This window comes from Candoia aspera, chromosome 8 (genome assembly GCF_035149785.1).
Source record: "Candoia aspera isolate rCanAsp1 chromosome 8, rCanAsp1.hap2, whole genome shotgun sequence".
Classification (NCBI taxonomy): Eukaryota; Metazoa; Chordata; class Lepidosauria; order Squamata; family Boidae; genus Candoia; species Candoia aspera.
The window spans coordinates 63,860,310-63,886,508 of record NC_086160.1 but is presented as its reverse complement, the minus strand read 5'-3'; the positions used below and the strand labels follow the sequence as shown (position 1 = coordinate 63,886,508).

The following is a 26,199-nucleotide window of genomic DNA, read 5'->3' as shown; positions in this document are numbered from 1 at the left end:
AGGAAGGATGTCATGTTCACTGATTCAGCGTAGTGTATACATCGTAACGTTTCACATGCCATGGCACTGACGTGCGTTTCTGTTTGGGAGGGAGCTGCTGTGGGACCTTGTACAGTGGAATGTGTTTGGGTTATCTTCTCTGCTCAAGGTCTTTTCCCGCAGACCATCAGAAACCGTTAGGAGCACCTGGGATTGTGAACTTGAGAAGATTCTATGGGGGGAGGGATCTCATTTGCACTGAGGGTTTTTAGTTTGAATTTGGCGCACTTTCATCATTCTCAGCTTTCTCTGTGATCCTGCATACTATTCTTTAATAAATCAGATATCTTTGAATTCCTACTCATGAGTCTGATCATGTTTTAGAATAGGCAACCATTACAAAGGAACTGTTAAGATTATGTTTCCCCCCCCAATCTCACATTACAAGTACTGAAAGAGGGCCAAGATAAGAGCATGCTCCAATATCATTTTGTTTAATTAAGAACACATCTAACAAATAGAAGCATCCCTTTACTTTACTCTCCATATTAATACAAACGCTGAAAAGAATTATTATTTATTTCACAAAATCTAATTTGCCACAGACATGGTTGCAGTACATATCAAACTGTTCTATTTTAATGGAGATCATTAACTTTGACCACAGCAAAAATCAGAGGCATCTCGTGGCATATTTCTAATAATGCTGTTGGCATTCCAGAATTCTTGGCATGCATATAAGCAAAAGATCATTTTCACTGTTAGTGATAAACAAAACGAGGGTCTAACTGAAGGTAGCCATGGCTGGCTGCTCAGCATTTAAGATTTCTCACAGCATTTGCACTCTGCTGCAGTGCTCTTAAGCTGCAGCTTTGCGCACCCACAAATACAGTAATGCTCTCAGAAGGTGATCTGGAAACTAACCTTGCCTCTGATGGAGAAAGAAGAAACACTAACCTGGTGAAAAAAGCAGCACTGCTTATGAAGGAGATTTCATCAGCCAACTCCATCTCCTTGGAACGCAAACTATCCGTTAAATGGATGCTAACCCGGGGAATCCCATCTGACTGTCTCGGCTGCAGCAGTAAACGTGGCAGAGATGGTCTTTCTTGCTTGGACTTTACAATCTAGAGAAGCAAGTCAAAGAAAATGCATCATGGCGAGAGAAATTTTCCCAGCTCATTTTTAGCAGGTAGAGTGAATTTGTATTCTTTAAATCCTAGCAAAGAATGACTTAGCAAATTTCCCCCGAACCTTCTGTTATCAGGTGTGTATAAAAGCATACAGCTGCAACAGGGAACATCAACCAAAAGTCTTGCAATATGTTAAGTGCTGGAAAAGATAAGCTGGAAATGTTATCAAGTAAGTAGCTTCAGAGAAGAGTGTGCTCCACTTTTTGTGTGTCCTCTTTTCCATTATCGAAGATGATGATGATTTACCTGATAGAAAGAGCGTTAGACTGCTATTACCAAAATAGCAGTACATGATTAGAGGTGTTAAGTTATGTACATTATGTAAGTGGAGTTAATAGCTGCACAATGGTGACTCAACTACATTTATGGTACTCTTCCTGGTAATACTGTAAATCTGGTTGACATATCAGTATCATACAAAAATATTTTATTTCCGCACTTACTTTAAAAGCAACACCTATTATTATACAAGAAGAAATATTAGAGCACCCTTTCCTGCAATTCGTAAACATGCCGAAACTGGATAGTGTGGCTGAAAACATTTGTTTCCTTTTTGAAGCAACAAGAATGAAACCAAAAGCATACATTTGTCACAGGATTCTTAGATGATGTTATACCAGCAAACCTCTCAACGCTTTATTAAAGCAGCTTGACTTTGTTAGGTTCCACATGAGCGTGAAATGATGTTTCTGTTTAAAGGGTTGCTTCTCAGTCCCATTACGCTGGCTCCCGTGTAGTTCACCAGCAAGGCAGTGTTAAATGAAAGAAACTGATCTCAACACTGGTATAGTGGTTACAGCAGCCTTTCTCAATCTTTTGACCCTGGAAGAACCCTTGAAATATTTTTCAGGCCTCGGGGAATCCATGCACATTCAGAGTCAAATATAGGCCAGAAGTTACAAAATGATTATATTTGTTTCATATGTAGGCCTGTATATATGCATTAACAGTGTTCTTAAACTAAAGAATGAAACTTACCTCTTTAATGTGAAGTTGCCCAAATTTGAAATAATTTTTTTAATAAATTGTAATCTCCCAGGGAACCCCTAGTGACCTCTCATGGAACCCTAGGGTGCCACAGAACCCTGGTTGAGAAACACTGAGTTACAGTGCTGGAGACCTTTCGAGGAAAGACAAGTTTTCACGCTTCCACTCAACCAGGGAACTCAAGTTCTCTCAGCCCAACTGATCTCACAGGATTGCTATTCTGTGAATAAACATTATACAATAGTTTTGATGTTCCAGAGAAAAGGCAGGATATAAATTGAATGAATGAATGAATAAATAAATTAAGTAAGTATTAGGAAGTCTGTAGACTATAAAAACATTGAGTTCGCACTGTAGAAAAATAAAGGCATGGGCAGGGGTTTTGAGTGGTTGGTGCCCAGCTGGAGTGTGGGTCTTGGCAGGAGCCCAACTATGCCAATCCCCAAAATGCCAAGACCCATCACTGAAAACACACCACACTTTAGACATACATTTGCCTCCACAGTTACATGTAAAAAGGAATTTACTCACTTGGCAGACACTGTTAGTAAACTGAAAGATTTGCCTCCACCTCAGTTTCTTATTGATGCAGCAAGATCGCCTCAGGTTACGTCAACCTCCAAAATTTATTTAAGAGGAATGGCTGCCCCAAGTTGAACTGTACTTGAAATGACCCCTCCAGGTAGACTTTTTAAATAGGTGCTATAATCTAGTCACCAGAGAAGGGCACAGATGTGCTCTTATACCACCTACCTGTCATGTTCCCCGTTGCAAGGCATAAGTGCATCACAACGGGAAACATGCACATCAGGAAAGAGGAAGGGATAACCATTATCCTTTAAACACACACATCATCCCTTAAGCACCCAAACCCATAAAATCAATCACCAGGACAATAGGAGCGCACCTCGGACAGGACATGGAAACCATTAACAGATCGGGGGAACTCCCACCCATTACCCCCGGGGGACGCACCTGCACCGGACGAAGGCAAAGAGACAAAGGGGAACATCGGAGATCGCCCGAATCGCCCATCGTCAGACCCATACCAACTCTAATCACCCATCCGGACCCGGCTTGGGGGACAATGGGGGGTGGAGGAGGACAAGGTCCGCCACCGGGGTATAAACAGGACACCCTGCTACCACACCCGCATTCCCGTCTTTTTCTCCGTATGCATTCTGCTTCAATAAACTCGGAAATCCTTAAACCCTTTAAGTGAATCCATGTCTTATTCGAAGTAAGGCTACCCTGACACTACCTGAAATTTCAGCTAATGTTCCTCTACCATAAGGATAGATAATTTTTTCTCAATTGAGGGTCAAGAACAAATTGTTGAAAGCAGCAATCAAAAGTGGGGACGCCCATTACAGTCTGACACCCCCTTCTCCCTCTTCCTATTTTTTTCTCCACCCAAAAGTGGATTGCAGATAAAAGATAGATAGGTCTTGTTAAAGACCTTAACTGATCTCTTGCAGAGGGGTTTTGAAATAAGTCTGACAACTGCTTGAAATTAGCTTTAGAGCCATATCTGACCCAAGGACAGCAGGTTTCTGTATGGTCATAGACCAACACACAGCCACAGGTATAACTAAAAGAGCAATCCCAGTCTATATCAATGTAACTGATATTGCTTAACCAGTCTTTCCATTTGTTTGGGGCCAGATGACATATTAAAAGATCCAAGACTTATGATTAAAGCTGCATTATGAAAATGTTTCCAAGCTTTTAGGCACTGCTCCAGCCACAGTGTTAATATGTAGTCTATTTTGGAGAGAAGAGGGAATCCAGAGTATTGAATTGAAGTAATCCCAGGCCCATTAACAGGCCCCCTGAGGAGATATTTTGGCAACTGCAGCGCTAAGACACATGAGCCCCGAAGCCACCACACAGGAAAGCTCATCTCTGACCTAGCAGCTGAGCAGCCTCAAGAAATTCTCACTGCCTTGTTTCCTTTCACAAGGGGCATTGCTCAGGGTGGCAGTGGGAAACAAGAAACAAAAGACAACAGCACAGCCTGCACAAATTTACCCAAACTGCCTGCCTTCCAAAAAGAACATTACTGAACAAGCAATCCATTCCCATCAGAAGGACCATCCCCTGCAAGTGAAGGAACAGACTGAAATATGGACAATCTAAGATGTGTGCTATTTTCTGAGTGATGGGTACAAAGTATGTAAGCCAGGCCAAGTTATGTTAGCACCCGAGGCCTGCCTAAATAAATAAATAAATAAATAAATCCGCCCACCTACAAGAACCACGGCAGCAAAACTACAGCAATAATTAATAAGATTTGGGGACAATTCATGAGATTCCAAAGGACTGCATCTTACTCCACAAATGAATGCAGGAACATCTCAAAGAAAAGGAGCAAGAAGCTTGTAGAAGCACAGAGAGAAGAGTACTGTAGCCTGCCAGTAAGAGGCAAAGATGGGGTCTTCTTCCAACTTGTTATACAAGACACTGAAAAGTTTAAAGACAGTCACAGCACACAGAGTGAAGTGCTCTCCTAAGAATCAACCAGAGAAGCTCCAAGGACTAATATGTAAAAGTCCTGAGAACCACATTTTACATAAAATGAAGAACCACATAAAAGGAAGATATTTTAATTTACAAGTATCATCTGTAGAGTTATCAGGTAGCAAATCAAAGTTTGATAGTGTCATGGGGAAAAGAGATAACCCTTCTGATGTGAAGCTCGACTGCATTTCTGAACCTCCATTTCCCTTTCCCAATTTTATGTTCTTGTTTTGGAAAAATCCATACACAATGATTACTCAGCTGCCAATGAGCCAAATATATTTCCATAGCAAGTGTGGCTGATGCAGGAAGAGTCTAACTCCATCCACTCTAACAACTATGTAACCAGGCCAAATTATTTTTCTATAGCAATAGAACCACAAAATTTGTCACTAAGGTCATTTATTATTATTGCTGCTGCTGCTGCTGCTACTACCACCACCACCACAGCTTTTAGATGTTGAATGTTATGTGCATCATAACTGAATGACAGAAATGATTACATAGAGCTGCTTCTAGTAGCAATTGCTTGGGTCACATGTCTGTGCTTCACAATTCCATACAACTTTTAAAAAAATGAATATGTTCAATTTTTTAAAAAGGAACTGAGTCCCTTTTATACCACATTAGCAGGCTCATGTTGCCATTCCTGTTTTGAAAAAAAAATGCAATCTAGCTTCACATCAGAAGGGCTATCTCTTTTCCCCACAATACTACCACATCATTCAGTACATATTTTCTCTTTTGATGTAAACTGTGTAACCTTCATCCAGACTATACAGCATATAATAAAATATATAAAAAGCAATGGCATATGAGTAATCCTCCTGCAGCACATAGTTCTTTATAATTTAGAAAGAGCCTGCATGACAAATCTATTAAACATTGTTCCAGCAATCAAGAAATAGGTGTGGAAAGAAGGTCCAAGAGCTTCAGAAAAATCAATGTGTACTCATTTGCTGCTTAAGTTGTCCTAAGTCTAATTTCATTGCCCAAAGTTCATTATCTTGGCTTTTATTGGAAGGAGTGATTATTGCCTGCAAATTCCAGGAGTTGCAGTCCAAACATATTTGGAGGCTGCCAAGCTGGGAGGATGGTAAAAAAATTGGAACCAACATTGTTTGTGCTTTTTCAGATCAAAATTGGCACCATGTTTAATTGGCATCTTGTTTTAATTGGCATCTAGTTTTAAATTCCTTCATCAGTCAAAAGCCAACAGCAATAGAAATCACCCCTGGATTAATAATAGAATTGGTCATATCCATCATTCTTTTCAAGCATCAGTTTTGACATCAGTATGGAAAAAGTCCTTGAGAAGTTTACTCTGCTCACAAAACTAATGCCAGTGCCATAATGAAAGATTATGCTGCTAAAGTCCATGTATGTACACCCAAATGGTCCAGACTGTTTCACGGGGAAACCATCTCCATTTATGGTATTCTTATATTTAATATCCGTGATACTGAATTACTGCCTAATGAAAGAATTTGGGTGTCTCGCTGACATTGTTGGCATTGTTATACATGGCATGCTAAATCAAGCAAAAATATGCAGGTTTTTCAAGGGCCACTGACAGTTTGCCTAAACACCATTGACTTCTGCTTCCCATCATCCTTAAGTGACTGGAAATTAAGAGTATTGGAGAAAACAGGGCCATCTCTCATCGTTACTCATAGTGAGCCATGCACTTCTATTTGCAAATATTAGGGTGGTGTGGGGTGGAATCTGAAAGGAACTCAGATTGTCTAATAATCTATCCAGCAATCCCATTTTTGCTCTGAAATCTAACACTTCTTTTAGCTTTAGTGTGCTGTGTGTGTGGCTATTCCTATATATTAAAAACGTCTCCACACATTACAACTGGCATATCAAATTATTATCCAGCTTTCTTCATGATACACTGTGTGCACAGAGGGAGGGAGTTCCTGTTTTTAAATGGAGGAACACTCCTTCATATGGACCTCTACTACATGCCCTCTAAAAGCAGAGCAGCATGGATGCAACTTTAAATTCCTAGTGAAAAACTGATCCTTGTAGAACTAAAACTTGTAACCCTCCAGGGAAATTATCTGCTGTAGATTTGGACTGATAGAAGAATGTATATATTCACATACTACATAGTTAATGTATAAAATTCAAATACAGTAGGATGCTCTAGCTTTGGTGGCTTTTCAAAGAGACAAATGAGACCAGCAACCAAACATAGTGTGGAGTCCTCTTGCTCAGGATTAGAGCTAGCCAAGCTCATTCAAGGTTCTCAATTCTTTTAGTCAATATGATATGGCTTCTGTTTTTGAAGTAGATTCAAGAAACATACCTTAGAGGAGTTTTCTCCTTAACATTTATATTCTTTAGCCAACTTCCAAAACTTACTGGTATCTGTGCAGGTGCTGTGGAGTAACTGAAGACAGGAAAGGCTACATTCCCCACCCCACCCCCATTTATCTGCATGTTTGAGAGAGAGACAGAGCGTGCGTATGGGAATGTGTAAAACCCTCTTGCAAAGATAGTTTCTCTCTAAATAGAAGATCATGGGGAATCAACATTCAGGCCCCATTCAGTCACACAAGTCAGGGCCAAGGTTATGAACTGTGCTAGCTGTTTTTTTTTCAATAGCAACGTGTCCATTTCTTGTGGAAAAGAAACTCTAAGAGAGGTTCAGAGAAACTAAAACCAGATGCAAAGAATGGCAAGAAGCATAATCAAGGGGCAGAAACTAAGTCTCTTATGGAGAGAGAAGAGTGATTATGTTAAGCCTTGCACAAAGATGCCTAAGTCAGGTTATGACAGCATTCTTCAGCTACTCAAGTGGTGTTCCACAGAACAGCAAAAGCTTTTCTCCGCTGTACTAGCACACAAGGCACAAACTAATGGGTTTACACGACGAACAGTCAGATTCTGGATGAACTCCCAAGCATAAGATTGACTTGAAAGTGGAACCAAATTCCCAGGGTGGAGAAAAGCTTAATGTGAATCCCTGCTTTGAGCAGAGGTTGGGTTCAACAACCTAAAAGGTCTCTTCCAACTCTACGAGCCTAATCTAATCTGACAAGACAAGATTTCTCCACCAGCACATTTGCTTCCTCTTTCAAAGACAGCACACTAGAGGTGGCTTTTTGCCTCTGGTTTTCAAGGCAAATAAAGACAAACCACATACTGTTACAGGTTCAGTGCAGCTTTTCATTTAATAACCATTAAATATTAATAACCGCCAAGGCAGCAGACTGATAATTCTTGAGATTACAGCAAATGGTAAGAAGAAATTTCCTCCCTCCCTCCATCCCCCTAATCAGTTAGAGCTACTGTTTGAAATAGTCTCACACAATAGCATGGAGGCCGGGGCAAAGAGCACATGTCTGAAGAGACTCATGCAGGAAGTCCACTGGTGAGACCATGGAAAGCCAGTGTCAGCAGAACAGACGTAGAGAGCCCAATGAGCCAACAGTCTGGTCTGGTATGAAATGATTTCCCGGGTCTGGAGTTTCAGGTAAGCCTTCAATTCTTGCAGTATTTTGGAAACAGCAATTAATTTAAGACTTCATCCAAGCACAGAGGCCATGCTCACCCATCAGACCGTAAGAAAGGGTTTTCTGCCCCCCTTTAATGAGCAATCTCACTGTAAGGAATGCAAATGGGATTTAAGCGAAGTGCCACCAGAACTGTTGCAAAAAGAGTAGGAAGCCTGCAAAATCTACAGTTCAAAAAACAGTGATAACTCTTTTTGCTTTTGAGAGCCAAGATAAAATGTTTTTACAGTAAGCTACTAAATTATTTGGACACCTGTTGTGATGTACCTGTAGCCAGCATACTAAATGTCTCTGTTTTATATATAATAAAAGTTTACAAGTATGCAGGATTCATCTAAAAGCATAAAAATAGCATTAGTAAAGGTAAAGGTTTCCCTTGACATTAAGTCCAGTCGTGTCCGACTCTAGGGGGCGGTGCTCATCTCTGTTTCAAAGCCGAAGAGCCGGCGTTTGTCCGTAGACACTTCCGTGGTCATGTGGCCGGCATGACTACATGGAATGCCGTTACCTGCCCGCCAAAGCGGTACCTATTAATCTACTCACATTTGCATGTTTTCGAACTGCTAGGTTGGCAGGAGCATTACCCAGACACTTTTCAAAAGTAACCTTTATCTATTTTGCTGCATTATTGACAATGGCTGGTTCATGTTTGCACAGGATTTTAGTAACAGAGTCCTGGGCAGTCATAGACTGCTGCACAGACTGACAGCCTGTTCTACTTCCACAAATCCACTGCTCTCACCCCATCTATCCTTACTTCCTGCTGATTTCCAGAAAGGCAACAATTAGTCAGGTTTTTGTTACTGGCAAAAAGCCATCTCGCTTCTAAGCAAGCTTTTCTTTCACAGTATAAAGTTTTTCAAAGCCCTCCTGGGAAAGCAAAAGAGACTTCATGCTGCTAAAATGCAAGTTTTTATAATGTCAAAAGAGGAAAGTACAAAGTAACTCTCAGGATATTTAGGAAGTTTGGAGAGCTGTGATTTACAAGATGTGTTCTGTGCATTCACTTTGGCTCAACCAGGACTCTGATTTGATGATCCACAAAGCTTCATCCCTGATGAACCTCAGCAAGTCAAGGTTAGCCAGTAGACCTCTGGAACAGCAATGTATAGCATGAGACCCAAGTCACATGTGGCCATTCAGAGTCTTGAATGTGGCTTGAGCGTGCCACCAAAGGTTGTCTTCATATTTTAGTGAGACAGATGGGGAAAATTATGATATACATGGGACCCAGTAATTAAATTAATTTTATTTAGTTGGTTTCATGAAGTATAATTTTAATGTAAATTAAAAGAATTTAAGGTTTTGTTTGGGCTGTGTTCACTTCTTTCTCCAGGTTCTACTTACTCTGGAGTGTGGCTCTCAAGATGCCATGTAAGAGGAAAGTGTGGTCCTAAACTTGAAAAAGATTACATACTCATGCTTGAAAGAAACTTATGAAGGCTGTTTTGAATTCCCATGAAAGTCAAGGTTATAAGGTTCACACAGTCCCTCTTGTGTGTCAAAAGATTTGACAGGGGGCCATGCCACAGATGTGCTAAATCACCACATGTGATGTTTCTGAATCTCAACAGCTACCATAGGTTGGTAGCACCACCATTTCTTATAATTGCTTCATTCTGTATTTGTCATTGGTTGCAATCTCTAATATTTGACCCAGGGAATGCATTTAGAAAATGCTCTGAGCTTTTTCAAATGATTTTGAAGCAAGGTCCAAGCTTCTGAACCATAGAGGAGCACTGTTAATATTAATGATCAATAGATGCACATTTTGGTACCAAAGCTTATGTTGCTTTTTCACCAGAAGCACCATGTCAATACTCTGAACACTTAGCAGCCTAGGTGAGTCAACTGTTGATATTGGGGGTGGCAGCCATTTTTTATTCTTGAACAATTGAGCCGAGACCTTTAAATTGTTTAACCTGCTCAGGGTGAGCCCCATCAAAGTGGATGGTAGCCCTTATCAAATTCCTTATTGACTACTCTGAAAATCACACCCCGTGGGTTGGAAAGTACAGTGATCAGTTCCAAAGAAAACTTGGCTGAAGCATGTGAAAGATCTAGCCCAAAACATAGACTCAACCTGATGGAAACAAAACAACTGTCCATGACACATAAAGATGGAAAAATACTCAGTGGGACATCAGTTCACCCATAGCACTTACAGCAACGTATTTGTTACTTTGTGGGTCATTACCAGATGTGAGCTAAGGACTTCAAGTTCAGTATCAACAGAGGCTTTGCTCTGCTTCCCACACTGGTTGAATGAAGTCTTAATCAAAACTGTGGAATACTTCATCCATTAGGCTCCTTTATTTTGTTCTGAGCTCACACACCAATTCAATGAATGGCGAGAACTAAAGCGGGGCCAAGCATTTTATCCAAATTTATTTTTTCTTTGAATAGAATAGATGTAGGTTTATGACATTCTTGTGATAGACTAATGCCAGCAATGTCCCATAATCCCCTGCATTACCAGATTTAGGCTGAGAAATAACTAAGCTCTACCCCAAACATTTTACCTTCTATAGTTTATAATTTTATCACTTTCTCAGAACCTGGCAGATCCTTAATGCAAGCTGCTTTCTTTGCCTGTACACTTTTTAGGCTAAATAAGCACATTCTTCAGGGATAGGAATGTGAGCATGATTCCAGAAAGGTGCTCTTCTTCCAGAATAGTTTAGCTAGAGTTGGCCTGGATGACAGGAGTTATGATCCTACACATCTGGAGGGGAAGGAGAAATAAATCTACTTAAGGAATGATCTCCAGTCACTTTGACAGAGCTATCAAAATAATCTACCACAGGCTTCCATTGTCCAAACCCAGCCTTACTAAAAAAAATCACATGGCTATGTGGGGTCTTTCAGAGGATATCCAGACCAAACCCCAAAACTTACGATGTTTTGCTATCCAGCTAAACTATGGCTCTTTTAAAAGCTTCTGAAGAATGCTGGTTGACACTGATATTCTCTGTTGCTCTGAAATTTGCTTGTTTTTAAACATTTCCTTACTTTTTAAAATTGTAGGCCGTTTTTAATTGCTTGAAGAAAAGCAAGATAATTAAAGTAAAATACACATACATAATCACTGAGGATCAGTAATCAGAAACTGCAGAACTAAATCCAGGCCTATACAAGAGAATCAACTCTCCCTCTGGACAAAGATATCAAGTGATGGTTAGGCATAACAAGACTTTCTATAAGCAGTTCTCTCTGCCCTGATCAACCATCCCTCTCCATTTCAAGTTCCCCTTTAGAAGAATACACAGTAGGGCTGTGCAATACTTCAGATTTGGAATAAAATGGTGCTTTGGACAGCAAGGGATACTCCACACAGCACCTGTCTACAACTTACTCAAGTAGTTGCATCTTTTCCTGAAATCATATAGCTGTACAGGGCATCTTGATGGTAAATAAAGCTTCCATGGCATGCAGAACAATACAGAACAATTAGTAATAGTGGTTCTTTATCTAAGCTACCTATAAAAGAGGAGCATGCATATGGCTGAAAACAAAAAACAAACAAAACACCCAACCTGGGTTTGTTTAATCCAGAGGAGAGAGGTTTAAAGACAGACATGATATTGCTTTTGAAATAAGTATGGGGCTTCAATGCAGAAGAGTGAGCACACTTGTTCTCCATTGCTCCAAAGGGCAGGACTAGAACCAAATACAAGGAAATATATTTTGCCTCAACATTAGCAGGTATTTCCCTCTAAAATTGAGAACCTTAATACGATGCCCATCAATTTAATACTGTCAGTTCCTAGGTAAGTTTTTACTTGGTATCCACCAGATTCTCAACTTTGCCAGATACTCTTTTTCTTATAATTAAACAAAATGGAAGCTGATGTACTACAAAGCAAAGTGCCAACTCCAGCATCATTTTCATTTCCAACAAGCTCTCTGACTGCCAAATGAGCCCACTAAGTTCTCAGAAAATAAAAATGATACACCACGACTGCTCATTTCTTTTTCAATGTGCCCATCTTTTTGAACAAAAGGAAACAATAAATATGGACAGGAGAGAATATCCTGCAAAAAGGTGGTGAGTAGAGAAGATGGTGGGTAGCATTTTGATCAATTAGTGCTTTGTGTGGGTAGCATGCCATGTGGTGAGTACCCAAACTCCCAGCAGGTATTTTGCCAGACAATCCAGACGTCAACATTCCAAAAATGTCCACCAGACCCCAAAGGTGTGGGAACTTTCTGCTAAGAGCTATTTGGCAATGGAACAGAACTGATTTGAAGGTGGCAAGTTATCAACCCGTACTTCTATAAAAGGAAAATTGGTCATGAGACTTAATAATGCTAACCTGGTAAAAATGGCTTGCTTGTGTTTCTAAAAGAAATTGCTGTATTCAGAAACACAAACAAGCCAACCTTAGAACTGCTAATGTGTGAAAGTTTAACAATCTGATGAGATTAGGAAGGAGTTGTGTTCTTTTATAAGCCTTGCTACCTGTACTAAAGATCTCACGATTGTGAACTTCTACAATATAGTTTAATATCTAACTTCATTTTGTTTAGACTTACAATAAAGGTTATTTAAGGAAACGAACACATCAATTTCTGTTTTCATAATCTTTCCCACGAAAACAACACATAGAGACCAAGAGTCACAGTCAATATTATACAACAGTTTTCGATGCTGAAGGATTTACAAAGGAGAACAAGTACAGAATTTTCATACTAGTATAAATTATGACATTGCAGATTTCAGCACCTGCTTGACCTTGATTGGCTTTGAAAAAGCTAAGCAGGATCACCTCTAGTTAGTTCTTGGATGGGAAACACTAGGAAAACCTGGGGTTATAGGCTAGTCTGGGAACCTGAAAAGTATCACAGAAGACCATTCTTCTGTGACTAAGAAAACAATTAGGAGTCAAACCCAGCCTATACATTTATTTTTACAAATTATGAAATGGCTTTATTTGCTGCATTTATATACTTCCTGTATTTCTATACCACTTGAATATTACCCAAGTATTCATACCAGTTTACAGTTTACACTACTTGTAAATTGTTTACTACTTCTGCTATTCATAGAAAAAAAAATGGTGCTGTTCATTGATTACTGGAAAGATTCTTGGTATGGTTCTGAAGATAGAACACGGATCCCTCATTGAAATCAAGATTTTTTTGAGTGTCCCAAACATCGAAAAGACCATTTTACTATCAGACTGAGCTCTTATAATACGTAGCTGCCTCTTCCCTCTCCTTACCCCAGAGATGCTCTTGGCAAGGTCCTGGTTGATCTCAGTTCTAAGAAGAATGTCTTTTGCTATTGGGAACTGGAACAAGGGCTTCAAGTCTCAAATTTCTCAATAGCAGTTGGGTATTCCAGGTTATGCTTTCATCATGGAGAAAAGAATAGCATTCTCTTCTCAATTGTTTCTCTTTTGAGAGAAATCAGGATCCTTTTTAATATTATGGATTGATCTTAGTTATTTCCATCTTGTTCTATCTGTACTAATGTGTATCTGGAAGTGTATTTCTGCCTAAAAGAGTACCTGTGAGTTAATGCCTACAGGATTCATGCTATTTTCCTATTCCCTTTCTCCCACTATCCTCAGTTCTACATTAAGATCTTAATCTTAATCAGGTATGGCCTCCTACATCCCCAAGATCTTTTCCCCAATTAGCAACAAACCCCCACATTGCTACCAGCAACCTCTACCTCATCCTACCATCTCCTCTGCACAGGAGACCTGTGTATGTGTGTATACATTTACATACATACATACATACATGCTTGTTGTGTGAAGACAGTGAGTATGTTCAAGACAGAATAGTTTGGGAGAATCCTGTCTTAAACCTGTGAATCAGCTGGGATGTCAGAAGATGGAGATCACTATGTATCTGTATGCACGCACACATATACATACTGCATGTATGTCAGAATGCATATTTAAATGTAAGAGATATACAGTTTAAAGTACTATCAATATATAATTGTTCATTATTTTAATTTTCCTCCTTCTCTCCCTTTTTCAAATTTTCTAATGTGGCTTCTTTCTTCCATTTGCTATAAGATTCCCAACATGGCATTCAAAGTCTAGGATGACCCTTGGCCCAATAAATGTTGTGTACTCTGACCTAAAACAAGCAGAGCAGCAGGAACAGATTAAGGAAAAGAACAATGCTGGCCAATTCCAACATCTGGAGAAAAAGTTAACTTGGGTCAGACTTGAGACCTATACAATTCTTGGCTCTGCCCTGACCGTGTGAGAACAGAAATTGCAGGGCAAATAGACTACCTTTCCCACTGCTGACAGACTTCTTCCTCCAGCATATCCAATCAAAAGAACAATTGTCTTCTACCAATTACTTAGAAGAAGGAGCAGACACCCCTGCTAACAGAGGAAATGAACTTTTGCTTTGATAAACAAAATAAAGGTTAATAGTGAGAGCTGTTGAAGAAAAGCTGCTTTTGTTCTAGCTGGCAAAGAGCCAAGAGAAAGTCCCACTCATACCTTAGTCATACAACAGGCTACAAACCAGGTGAAGGGCTTACTCTTCCCTCCCTGCAGTACAATTTCCAAAAAACAAATGAACAAACAAAACAAAACACACACACACCCAAAACCCAGTTTTGGACTGGCAAGTCCCAACCCTTCCAAGTTGATCCAACCATCTCCCTCTCTAAACGCTAGCTACAAAGCATATATGAAAAAACTGATATGGCTGAAGATACAGGTCTATTTTCTCCCCCAAAGCCTTTGCATTACATTATATATCCAAAGACAGAGAAAAACCTTTTAAAGACTGACCCATTAAAGCATAGCCATATTTCTACTCTTAGCTACATAGTTAATATCACATTCAGCTTTTACCCCATATCCATTTGTGTCCCTTCAGCTATTACTGGATGCAATTTTTAAACAGGAGATCTTGACTTAAAAGGATTCTGTTATCATTATTTGGGGAAGAGGAGATAGGAGAAATGAAATTATTTCTAAATGCAGAAGCAACTGGAAGAATCCAGCATATATAACACATGTGAAATCCTGATGAAGCCAATGATGTATGCCATCACTTTTCCCCAAAGTATCCAAAATGGCCCATGAAACATAAGAAAATTGAACAATTATAATCAAAATAAAATATGTCTGGATTCACAAGTTGCACTTCCATGATTTGCTGATCTGGTGTTTACTGACTGAAGGGCAATTGATTGGGTTCACATACTAAGCCATAAATGATAAGCCCCAAAACAGAATGGTTAAAAAGCCCAAACCAAACAAACCAGATGATGGCTTAAGTTTTTTTGATGGACTCAGCCAATGTTACTAGAAAAACCTGTAAACTTCAATTTAACCCAAAATAAAAATGAAAGAGTATAATCAGGAATCATCAGCAGTCAAAAATATGCAGTGAGGCATGTAATGGGCTAGAATTGAGGAGATGAGGTTCAAGTTTATTCTTAACCATGGAAGCTCATGGATGACTTTCAGTTATTCAAAAATCTGAAGGAGTCTGGTAGCACCTTTTCCAACTAACAAATTTTATTAAAATCACATTTTAATAAAATGTGCTAGTCAAAAAAGTGCTCCCAGACTCCTTCTGAATTCTGCCTGCTGTAGACTAACACGGCTGTCCTCCTGCACCAAGTTTGGCCAGTCACTGTCTTTCACCCCAACCCATTTCCATGATAAAATGAACAGAGATCTTTTTGAAAGCTTTCTTAAGCTTCTGGAAAAAAGCCAGGCTGTATGTCTAACAAATCAAATCTAAATGTTCCTACAAAACTAGATAATTTAATTGTTTGTGTTTGATGCTATGTAAAATCATACTTAATGGTAGCATTTAAAATTGATGCAAAAAGAAAAGTCAGCAAGTCTGTTCAAAAATAGGTACAACAAATCCTGCAACCTGAAATTAGAGCAAATCAGATTTCTGACAAATTAGGTGTGTGAAGGAAGTGCCACCAAGGATTTAAACAATCTGCTCCACCCAAAAGCTGAGTTTTCCCATTCTGAGTTTGAACAGAAGACATCAGCAATATTTCAAGGCTAGTTTGTTAATTTCCTTCAAACTGCTCCTTAGCTGATGGGACAAATTTTAGAGGAGGACATTCCCTTCTCTCTTGTAAGGCAAATGTCTAGTTTGTGGTAATTCCAAATTCACTGGATTCAAAGATGATGACAACATCTATATGTAGGAAGAACGCCCCTATCTTTTTATTATGCCTGTTCTTATACATTCAAGAGCTTTCAGTTCAAGTGCCCCTGGGAACAGACACTGAGAACAGCACAGTGGAGAGCAGAACTAATGAACACGGAGTTATGTATGTATTTGTGATGGGTGGGTCAATAAAGCATTGATGCCAAAATTAAATTCAGCTCCCAAACCTCGATGCAAGGGTGGCATGGCTAAAATCTCTTGGTGTTTTGACAAAGCATTGTGTATATGTGCTGAAACCTGGCAAGTGTGTGTTTACAGAACAAAACCTAGATGGGATCACTTCTAAGAAACCTTCATTGTTTCTCTGATTATTTAAGAAACAGGCGTTCAATTATGTATTTACTCTGAAGCAATCCACAAAAGAAGAGCAGGAACTAGCTGAATCACAAAATAAGGCATATAATCCTAGAGTTGGAAGAAGGCATTTGGATCACTTAATCCAAACTCAGTGCAGGAAGCCAAATTAAAGCATCCATGACGGATGGCTGTTTGGCTGCCCCCTGAGCACAAACACTGAAGGGAAGAGCAAAATTCCCCCTCCCCCTCCCGCATGTTTGATTCTACTGTTGAACTGCTTGACCCTTAGGATGTTTTTCTTAACATTCAACTGGAATCTGCCTTTAAGGAAACTCAGTGATTCTGTATCCTGCTTTGGGGAACAATGGAGTACAAGTCTTGACCTTTTATGTTATATTCTGTCAGCCCTGAGTAGTAGTCCAGACAAGAAGCACTCAGGAATACTAGCTCTATCTTTATTGTAAGTTTACATTAACAGAATGTTGCAAGTCTGAAAGTACATCTTTCCGCCCTCACCTTTACAGTCCAAGAAACTAGGGAGGGTCCTTCTGAGACATTTGCCACGTCCCCATTCCTTCTGAAGGCTCAGCTGCCTCTTAACTGACCACTGTCCCATGCCATCTGCAGCTCTCCCTCCTGTCTCCCAAGGTTGTTCCCACATACCATTACATCTTCTTTCAGGTATTTGCAGAGTGCTGTTATATCCCCTCTCAGGGTTACCTTCAAAAGGCTAAACTTGCCCAACTCCTTCAATTTTGCTCCCCAAGACTTAGCTTTTAGTCTTCCGTTTATTCTCACTGTCCTTCTCTAAATCTGTTCCAATTTGCCTGAATCCTTCTAAAAATGTGATGTGTGGAATGGACCCCATTCTTATCTGCCTAATGCAGAATAAAGGGGAGCTATCACTTCTGTGATTTGGAAGCTAAACTTCTATTGATGCCCCCTAAAAAAAAGTGATTGCCTTTTTTTACAATCACATCACACCACTGGCTTATATTCAGTTTGCAATCAGGGTCTTTTTCACATATACCATTAACAAGCCAAGCATCCCTCATCCTATACTTTGTTTCGTAAGCAGAGAACTTCACACTTGTCTTGTAAAGTTGTCCCTGGCGGATGGTGCTTGCAGCATGCCCTCTCTGCCAGATCTAATGGACGGGATGATTTAATCGGGGAGAGGTGGTTCCTCAGATAACCCAGCCCCCTGCCGTGAAGGGCTTTAAAGATTAAAGCCAGCACCTTGAATGGGTCCCGGAAACAAACTGGCAGACAATGCAGCTCACAGAGCAGAGGTGTAACATGTGTTGTTCTGGAAGCACACACAGCTGCTTGCGCCACTGCATTCTGTACCAGTGGAAGCTTCAAGATACTCTAGTATTTAGTATGGCTAAATCTCACAATTTCTCCCCAGGCCTCCCAAATCTGATGCATTTTAAAACAACAGGTCCTAATCCCGCGAACAAGAGACCCCAACGCAGATAAAAGAAAAATGAAAAGCAGCTGCAGAAAAGATTAATATGTTCATTTTTCTGTACCTTTGTTCTTGGCTTTGGCTTTGGTGTTTCTGTCTCAAGACTGGTCAGCATGATTGGCGGGGTTGGCTTGCAACTAGCCTCCTATCAGGAAACATCAAAAGCAGTTAATAAAAATATGTCTGCACATACATCCTGAATCAAGAACAGACTACTGTTTCACTTGACATACAGTTGAGTTTCAAACAAAGGTATATATTGAAATGTGTTCTTCCATTTGTGTTATGAATGATTTCTTTATCACAACTGGATTGACTAAAAAGAAACACCTAAAAACAAAGCCCTGTGTCCGGCATTTTTGATGTACTTCATCAAAAGCAGTGATAGGAAGTCCAAGCTTAGTAGCAGGCCAGTATTTATATTAACCGTGTTCAAGCAGTAGACAACATTTCAGGTAGTTTGTAATGTTGTGGCTTCTTGTAAGATTTGGAAGGTTTTCTGGGTTTGCGGGAAAGGGGCTAGCATTAGGTTTGTAAAACATTACATTGTGATATTCTGATGGGTTAACTATGGAAGAAAAAATGGTTCATCCACTACAGCACCATCACGAGGGAAAGAATTTACAAGGCTGGGTACCAGCAGGACTTAAAGACCAAAACAGAGAAACAGTGTGGAACCATCACTTGCTTCTTTGGTACATGGAAGCTCAGATCATTATCCATCTGTGGTAGAGTCTTGTGTGGTATCAGAACTTAGCTACAGTTTAACAGTGCTCTCCCCGATGTTATCAATAAAGAAAAAAACCAGTTTGTACTCTGGAAAGATATTCAGACCTATCTGACATATAGCTATACTTATAAAGATCAGAATCATGCAGAAAATGATTTTCTTGTAATACTCTATGAAAGTAAAAATTGAATTCTGAAGCAGGAAAAAAATATCTATGGTTTTGAACTTTGGTTTTGAAGAAGACTCCTGAGAATATCAAAACAAACGAAGGAATCATAAACTCAATCAATCCAGAATTCTCACCCAAGGCACAAATGACCATGCTCAAATTACCATATTTTGGACCCATTATGTGAAGTCAATAATGTTGGGAAGAGTAGAAGGAAAGCGAGGATGACCAGCAGCAAGGTGGATGGATTACAGCAGCAATGGGTGAAGACCTGAAGGGCCAGGTTGGGGACAGATCATCTGGGGAAGGTCTATTTATGTGGTCATCAGTAGTTGATTTGTTTGTTTGTTTACTTTTCATTCAGGCGGCTTATGATTTCTTTTAGACTCCCCCCTCCCCTATTTTTAACTGTAAGATACCCACAATTGCTGGGAGTTGGGCAGCCTATAAATTGTATAAACAAACAAAACTGATGGCATATAAACAATAAAAAAATAATAGGGGGAAGTTATTTAGAGCTGCAGTATCATTAAAAAGACATGTCAAAATGGTGACACTGAGTTGTCTGCCATAAAATAGTCTCTCTCTACTTGGCAGCTCTACAGGATACTAAAGGGAAAGGCAGCAGCAGCTCATAAACTTTCACCTAGAAGAGAGTGTATTTTAACCTCACCAGTGAAGAATACCCCAATGGTTTTTTTTGCTCTTCTTTTTTTTAAATATCCATCTTCTCAATGAAATACTAAATGATCTGTGACAATAAAATGTTCTCTTGGAAAGAAACTAATCAAAGTTTGGTTAATAATGCCTAAACATGCCCAGCTCTACCATATACCACTTATGTTTAGTCTGTTCCCCCAATGATAGAGGAGACAGCCAATTCAAAGACCAGGTTTGTTCATAACCCTAAGCCGTATTGTACTGTATTTATCATATTTTTATCAGCGCCCATCTCCCTCATATGGGGGACTCTGGGAGGTTCACAATAAAACAGTTTAAAATTTGATAAAATCATAATAATATCATTACTCTCTATATATCAACATCAATAAATAAATATAAAATATAATGTGTATAAAATGCATGCGTTTTCCCCCCTGGATAGGGGCCCCCTCCTGCTCACCATCAGTACTCATAATATTATAAATGGTTTATGTTTAGGCTTAACACTGCCCTGAAGCCCAATTATTATGGCTTAGTATTATATGTGAACCAGGCTTCTTCAACCATTTTGGTTGAAAAGTTTAATTTAGCCTCATGGGTGAATGCACTCAGTGATTAGATGGTATTTCTTGCATCAACTCAAAACATGACCTGGAGTTTTCTTAGTTAAATTAATGGCTGGAATACATTATGTTTGACAGGGAAGGAGTTATTACCAGACAGTGACCAATTGCCTTATGGTAAATGCTTTTACCAGCAACGCAAAGGGGGGAAAACATGCTACAGACATAAGATTTTGGCACAACATGGTGGAAAATGTAACATGTGCACTAAACCAGGTTCATTTGCTCTCTTCCTTAATCCAACCAACTCAGACAAAATGTGAGCAACTGCTCTCTATTAAACAATCTTGTTTGTATGCCTCTGTTATAGTTAAACCATTACTGTAACCGTTACCACACACACTTAGAATTTTTGAAGTATATTGCAAAACTTCTCTGGAGATTTAACTGGGGTCTTATGCACAACAGCTATCATTAAATGTCTTTCTCACACCTCTTAACTAAAACACAAGCTTATTACAGGTTAACACACAAAAATCGTATTAAAAGATACAATTTCAAATAACTAACATGTTTCTATTTCAAAACAGGAAAAGTGATTGCTTAACAGGACTATCTCAACTATGCATAAATAAAAAGACTCCATGCTATCTATTTCAGAATGCTGAAGGGGTTTCAGCATTTCCTAATCTAATATTTACTTATTAATGTCTTATGTTGGACATATATTTATGAGCAGACAACCTGAAGTAACACCATCTTCTCTCCCAGATTGTTAAGTAATGTATTCTTGTGTCAAATGTTTTTTATCAATGTATATATTCCAGAGCTAGATTTACATAAAAAAATCTACGAGAGTTCCAAAAACTGGACTATCTGTGCAGTGTTTTATTTAATGACTTTTCTGTCACTTTCAAAAGGTCTGCTTATTTAAGAATCAAACAAAGAATGTATGACTTTACCCTTTTCTTTTTATGGTCCTTCTTGTGTTCCACGGCTATAGTGCCACCAATCAAAGATCAGGTGATGGGCTAACTAACCAAGAATGCCAGCAAATTAGTGTGCATTCTCCCTGATCAAACATTTCCTTCCCAAATTTATACGCTCCCCTCACCAGGCTTCTAGCTCTCCACCAATTTATAAACAGCAAGAAGAAAAACAAAAGCTTAAAGAGAGGCAAAAAAAAAAGTGTCAAGTGATCCCTTTCTCCCATAATCCATGTATTTATGTACATTTGTCTCTTGATTTACAAAACAGTCCCTAAGATAGTTTGCTACATAAGTGAGAGCAAGAAGCAAATTGTTTCACATCATTATCGCAAATGCTAAAAAGCCAAAAATAACTTTTTTGGCCAAGTGAACATACTGCAAGTGTTGCATGGCTGCTGGCTTTCATTTGAACATAACATCATTCAAGGACACATCTTATTTTCCAAGGCTTCCTATTCTACTTAAATGATGATCAGAATCTCAGGCTGACTAGCACTCATAAAGATGAAAGACACTGTTTGGTACACAACTGAACTGCATTATGTTAAGTACTAAATAACAACAGCAGCAGCAGCAACAACAACAATAAATTGCATCTATGTTTACACATATTTTTTGGTAATCTGGTAACCCTGGTCTGTTTTAAGACTGCACTTAGGCTACAGGTTAATCCAGACCTAATAACAAATGGAATAGAAGTGGAGAAGGGAAAGGAGGAAAACAAAATGATTTTGGAGATGGATGACTGTGAATCATCTATTCCTATTAGTATTTAAGTAGAATTGAGAATTTAAAGTTATAGGGAAATCTGCCCAAATAGAAAGGTTTCAGGGAATCTGCATGCTCTATTAGGAGATCCAAGTTTAGCACTGTTGAATAACTAGACATCAGCTCCTAAATCACTGGGGTAGCACAGGCCAAAACAGTTACAGTCTTCTGATATCAGATTCCGTTCTTACAAGGGCTGGAGCTGAGTTGCCAAAGGGAGCATTTGGTGCAGAATTTAATGTTGGTTGGTGGGCTAAAGAGTATGGCCTGAAGAACTGAGAGAGCGCAGGGGGGAAATTTAGCAAGACCCCCACTGCCAAAGCTGAGGAGAGAAGCTATCTGGCTGTAGCTGTGGTATTTTTGTCCTGGCTTTCAAGTTCTCATTAGACTCAGAACCAAACAATCAGCATTCAACACCTTGGTTTCAGCTGTAATATGGCATGCTATTACTCCTTTGAGGATAGCACTCCCATTATGTTTTTAACCCTTTTCTTTTGCACTACTCCCTGCTCAGAATTTTAGCCCAGTTTTCTTACTAAAGGGGAAGGGGACAGTTGATACATATTCTCTTCCTGGAAGAAAGTCAGTGATGTTTGGGAGCAGCAACAGCAGCAACAACAAATCAGGTAATGGTCGATCAATAAAACAACTGCTTTGCACTGTTTTTCTTCCCTTTCTTTGATTTGTTTCTTCCTGTAGCTGCGTTCCGATTACCATATAGGCCCCTGGATGCAGATACGCATATGCACGCGTGCACACACACGCACACACATGCATGCTGTGTTGCAAAAAAAAGCTACACAGTGAGGTGAGTAATGTACAGTTTTGATCAATTAAAAAATTAAAGTCCCAAGTCCCCTTTCTTCGCAAGGGCCAGAGTTCACACTCTTGGCCATGTTACCCTGACACTTACTAAACTGACCTTGTGTACAGTCACAGTGGGGGAAACAGTCCAAAAGCACAACTCAGCTTTCAAACACTCACTTTCACCAATATAATTTTTGGTGACTCCTTGCATCTTCCTTCCTTCTTCTGGTGCTCCCATTCAAATAAAGGACTGTAGTTTTCCAGCATGTGGACCATGATTTTGTTACAGATTTCCTGCTCCTTCATACCTTCAAAGCCAGGCGAGACACTGAAAAATAAATAAAGCAATCAATACATAAAGCAAGTTGAAAACATCAAGCGCTGTATTTGCTTTTCTAATGACCTGAAATGAGGCAAGTCTATGCCAGTCAAATAGGTCACCTAGGAACACAAAATGCCCCAGGGAGCACAAAACAAGAGGGCTTGGTCTGAACCTGATTTGTTCTTGGATCTGATATTAAAAAGGAGAGAAAGTTAATAGGGTTCAAATGATCTTCAAGTGCAGTTGAGTGTACTATTGTGATGGATTTATCTTAATCACTTTCAATTTTAGGACACGCACTAAATATCATATCATATACTCAGATAACTAAAAATGCAAATGATCTGCAAGTCTATTAATGAAAGTCATGGAGCGCAATGAAAAATGGGACTCAGATTAAACATAAAGAAGACAAAACTAATGACAACAAGTGTAGGAACCAGCCTTAGCATTGACAATGAGAGCACTGAAGTGGTGGATAGGTTCTGCCTTTTAGGACCAACTATTTACTGTAAAGGAACTAGCAGTCAGGAAATACTTGGTAGGGTATCAATGAAGACCTTGCAAAAGACATTCAGATGTTATGATACATCTATTCCTACAAAGTTCCAAATTGTCCGGGCAATGTTTTCCCTGTCATACTCTACTGAAATGAAAGTTGAACTTTGAAGCAGGATAGAAATGTTATTGATGCTTTTGAATTTCACTGGAGAAGATTCTTGAAAATACCATGAACATTAAGGAAAACAAAACAGATGGATCATAGAAGAAATCAATCCAAGTTCTTACTTGAGGCACAAATGACCAGGATCAAGTTATCATATTCTGGTCATATTATGTAAAGGTCCAAGAAGGCTTTATTGCTGGGAAAGATGGAAGAAGGTGGATGGACTTGATTACAGCAGCAATGGGTATACCATTTGAGAATCTGAAGGGCCAGATTTGTGACAGAACATACTAGAGAAGGTCAGTTTATATGGTTACTAAAAGTTGACACTGACTTGATAACACTTAATCGATCAGTCTGTTTGCATGGTAAACATTGTTCAGGTCACAGGACATTTACAACAGCCTTTCAGAGAAGTCCACTGAGGTTCAGTGAGCTTGCTCAGTTGGCAGAAATTGGCTTTTTGACTAAGCTTAGAGTAGAAATAAAAAACGAAGTGCTTTATCCTTCACCAACCTACTTCCTTCTTTGCATGATAATCCTTGTCATTTATGCCTTTCTACATCAGATTTTTTTTTATGTCGGTGGTGTAAAAAATTTGAGGGCGAATTGACCATATCATATTGTCATGTGATTATTTAGTATCGTTTTGGGATAGTGTATTAATGTACAGTATATAAGCAGATTTATGGGGAAATCTTTAAATGTTAAAGATGTTGATGTAATGTTGAATTATATACCAAAGCTTTGGAATTTGACTGTTTATAAGGAATTATGATTGTATCAAACATGGGGGTGGCTAAAAGAATTATATTAAGAAATTGGAAAAGTGGTATTTTTCTAGATGTCAAAGAATGGTTGTTGGAAATGTCTATCTGTTTTGGAAAAGAACTATCTGTTTTGGAAAAGGCAATATTTTCTACTATTCAAAGGATGCAGCAAAATATGTAGCTATGGCAGAGATTTTGTGATATCTTACAATAATATCTTGTATTGTTCATATTACAATAGTGAATTCATTAGTAAATTAATGACTATTAATAAGTATAAAATATAAGATATTTTTTCTGTCTTAATTTGCATTTTTAGTTTGTACTTTTATTTATTTCTCTTTTTAATATTATTGTTTTGTAAAAAAAATAATAAAGATAAATAAAAAAAATGTATGCCTTTCTACACCAGTGCCTAAATGCATAGGTGGTACAATTCTACAACTATTCAGAGTTAAATACCTATCATTTACATCAGCCCACTAATGTAACTGTGTGCCTGCTAGGGTGGTCCCCTAAAATTATGGAAGATGAGTTCCAGGGGACTTTATAGATGAATCAAACACATCCAAGTGGAGGTGTATTTTGATAGCTGGGGAGCATGCTTACTATTTGGAGAAGGTTGAGAGTACAGTGGCAAAATGACAATGCGAAGTGTGATGGCCAGACAACACTAGAACACCATGACAACGATTTTCAGCAACTGTTGTCAGGGTAGGAGTCACAATGTGAAAGCTACTTCAAGAAAAGATAGAACGTCTCCTGATTCCTCATGATGATAGGCATCAGAGACCAAAAAGCTAGTAGAAAGTCTATTGTCGCCGTAAGATTTCCCCCCACTCCCGATGTCTTTGAACAACATGCCACCTTGCCATATTGCAAGCTGATTCTGAAACTTCTGTCAGTTGCAAAAGTAATTAGTAAAAAATTCCCCAAATCCTTTCAGAGTGAGGCAACCAGTTCCAAGGTTCTTTGGATACCAGCCCACCTGTTCAAATACCCTTTAGCATGAAATACTCTTTTGAACAATCCTCTTCTGGAAATTAAGAGGCTTCAGGCTCAGACTGTCTATCCACATTGATCCTCTTCAGCTTATTAGTGAACAAAACTAACTTGAAATCTTTCTCAGTTGGACTTGACCTACAACCTGATGAAACCCTTCCTCATAATATCAATCTCCTTAATTAGCTCTGTGTCAGTGTCATAATTGCACTTAATTTGAGTGGAAGAGCCAAGTAGGTGGCAACCTTACCTGCCTTGTAAAAGCAAGGTATGACTGGATATATACCCATAATTACTCAAAAAGAAGACAACTGGATTTTAACATGACTTCTCCACTCCAAAAGGAATATCAGACACAGATGAAAAGTCATCTGCCAGCAAATCTAAAATAACTCTCCCATTAAAATAAAATAGTAAAATAGTATGGGGAAGAAAACATAGTCTTATACTTTCATATACCTGCAGTAGCTCTACACAACTTCATTTACTTTCAAAACCAATAATCCACACTTATTTTGGCTGAAGGCAACTAATCAAGGCAACTAATACTATGTCATTTTTAAAAAGAGGCACCATAACAAATCAGTG

General features: G+C 39.0%; 1 protein-coding gene across 2 annotated transcripts in view; it reads right to left on the bottom strand.

Moving 5' to 3' along the window:
- Window positions 1-26,199, bottom strand: part of FAM13A (family with sequence similarity 13 member A) — a 139,266-nt gene that overhangs the window by 91,847 nt on the left and 21,220 nt on the right. For both annotated transcript variants that reach the window (XM_063310395.1, XM_063310396.1), the window contains 3 exons: window positions 23,028-23,178; window positions 18,226-18,306; window positions 937-1,106 (listed from right to left, as the gene is read on the bottom strand). In XM_063310395.1, coding sequence (XP_063166465.1) covers window positions 937-1,106; window positions 18,226-18,306; window positions 23,028-23,178 — 402 coding nt within the window. The remainder of the gene's footprint in view (window positions 1-936; window positions 1,107-18,225; window positions 18,307-23,027; window positions 23,179-26,199) is intronic.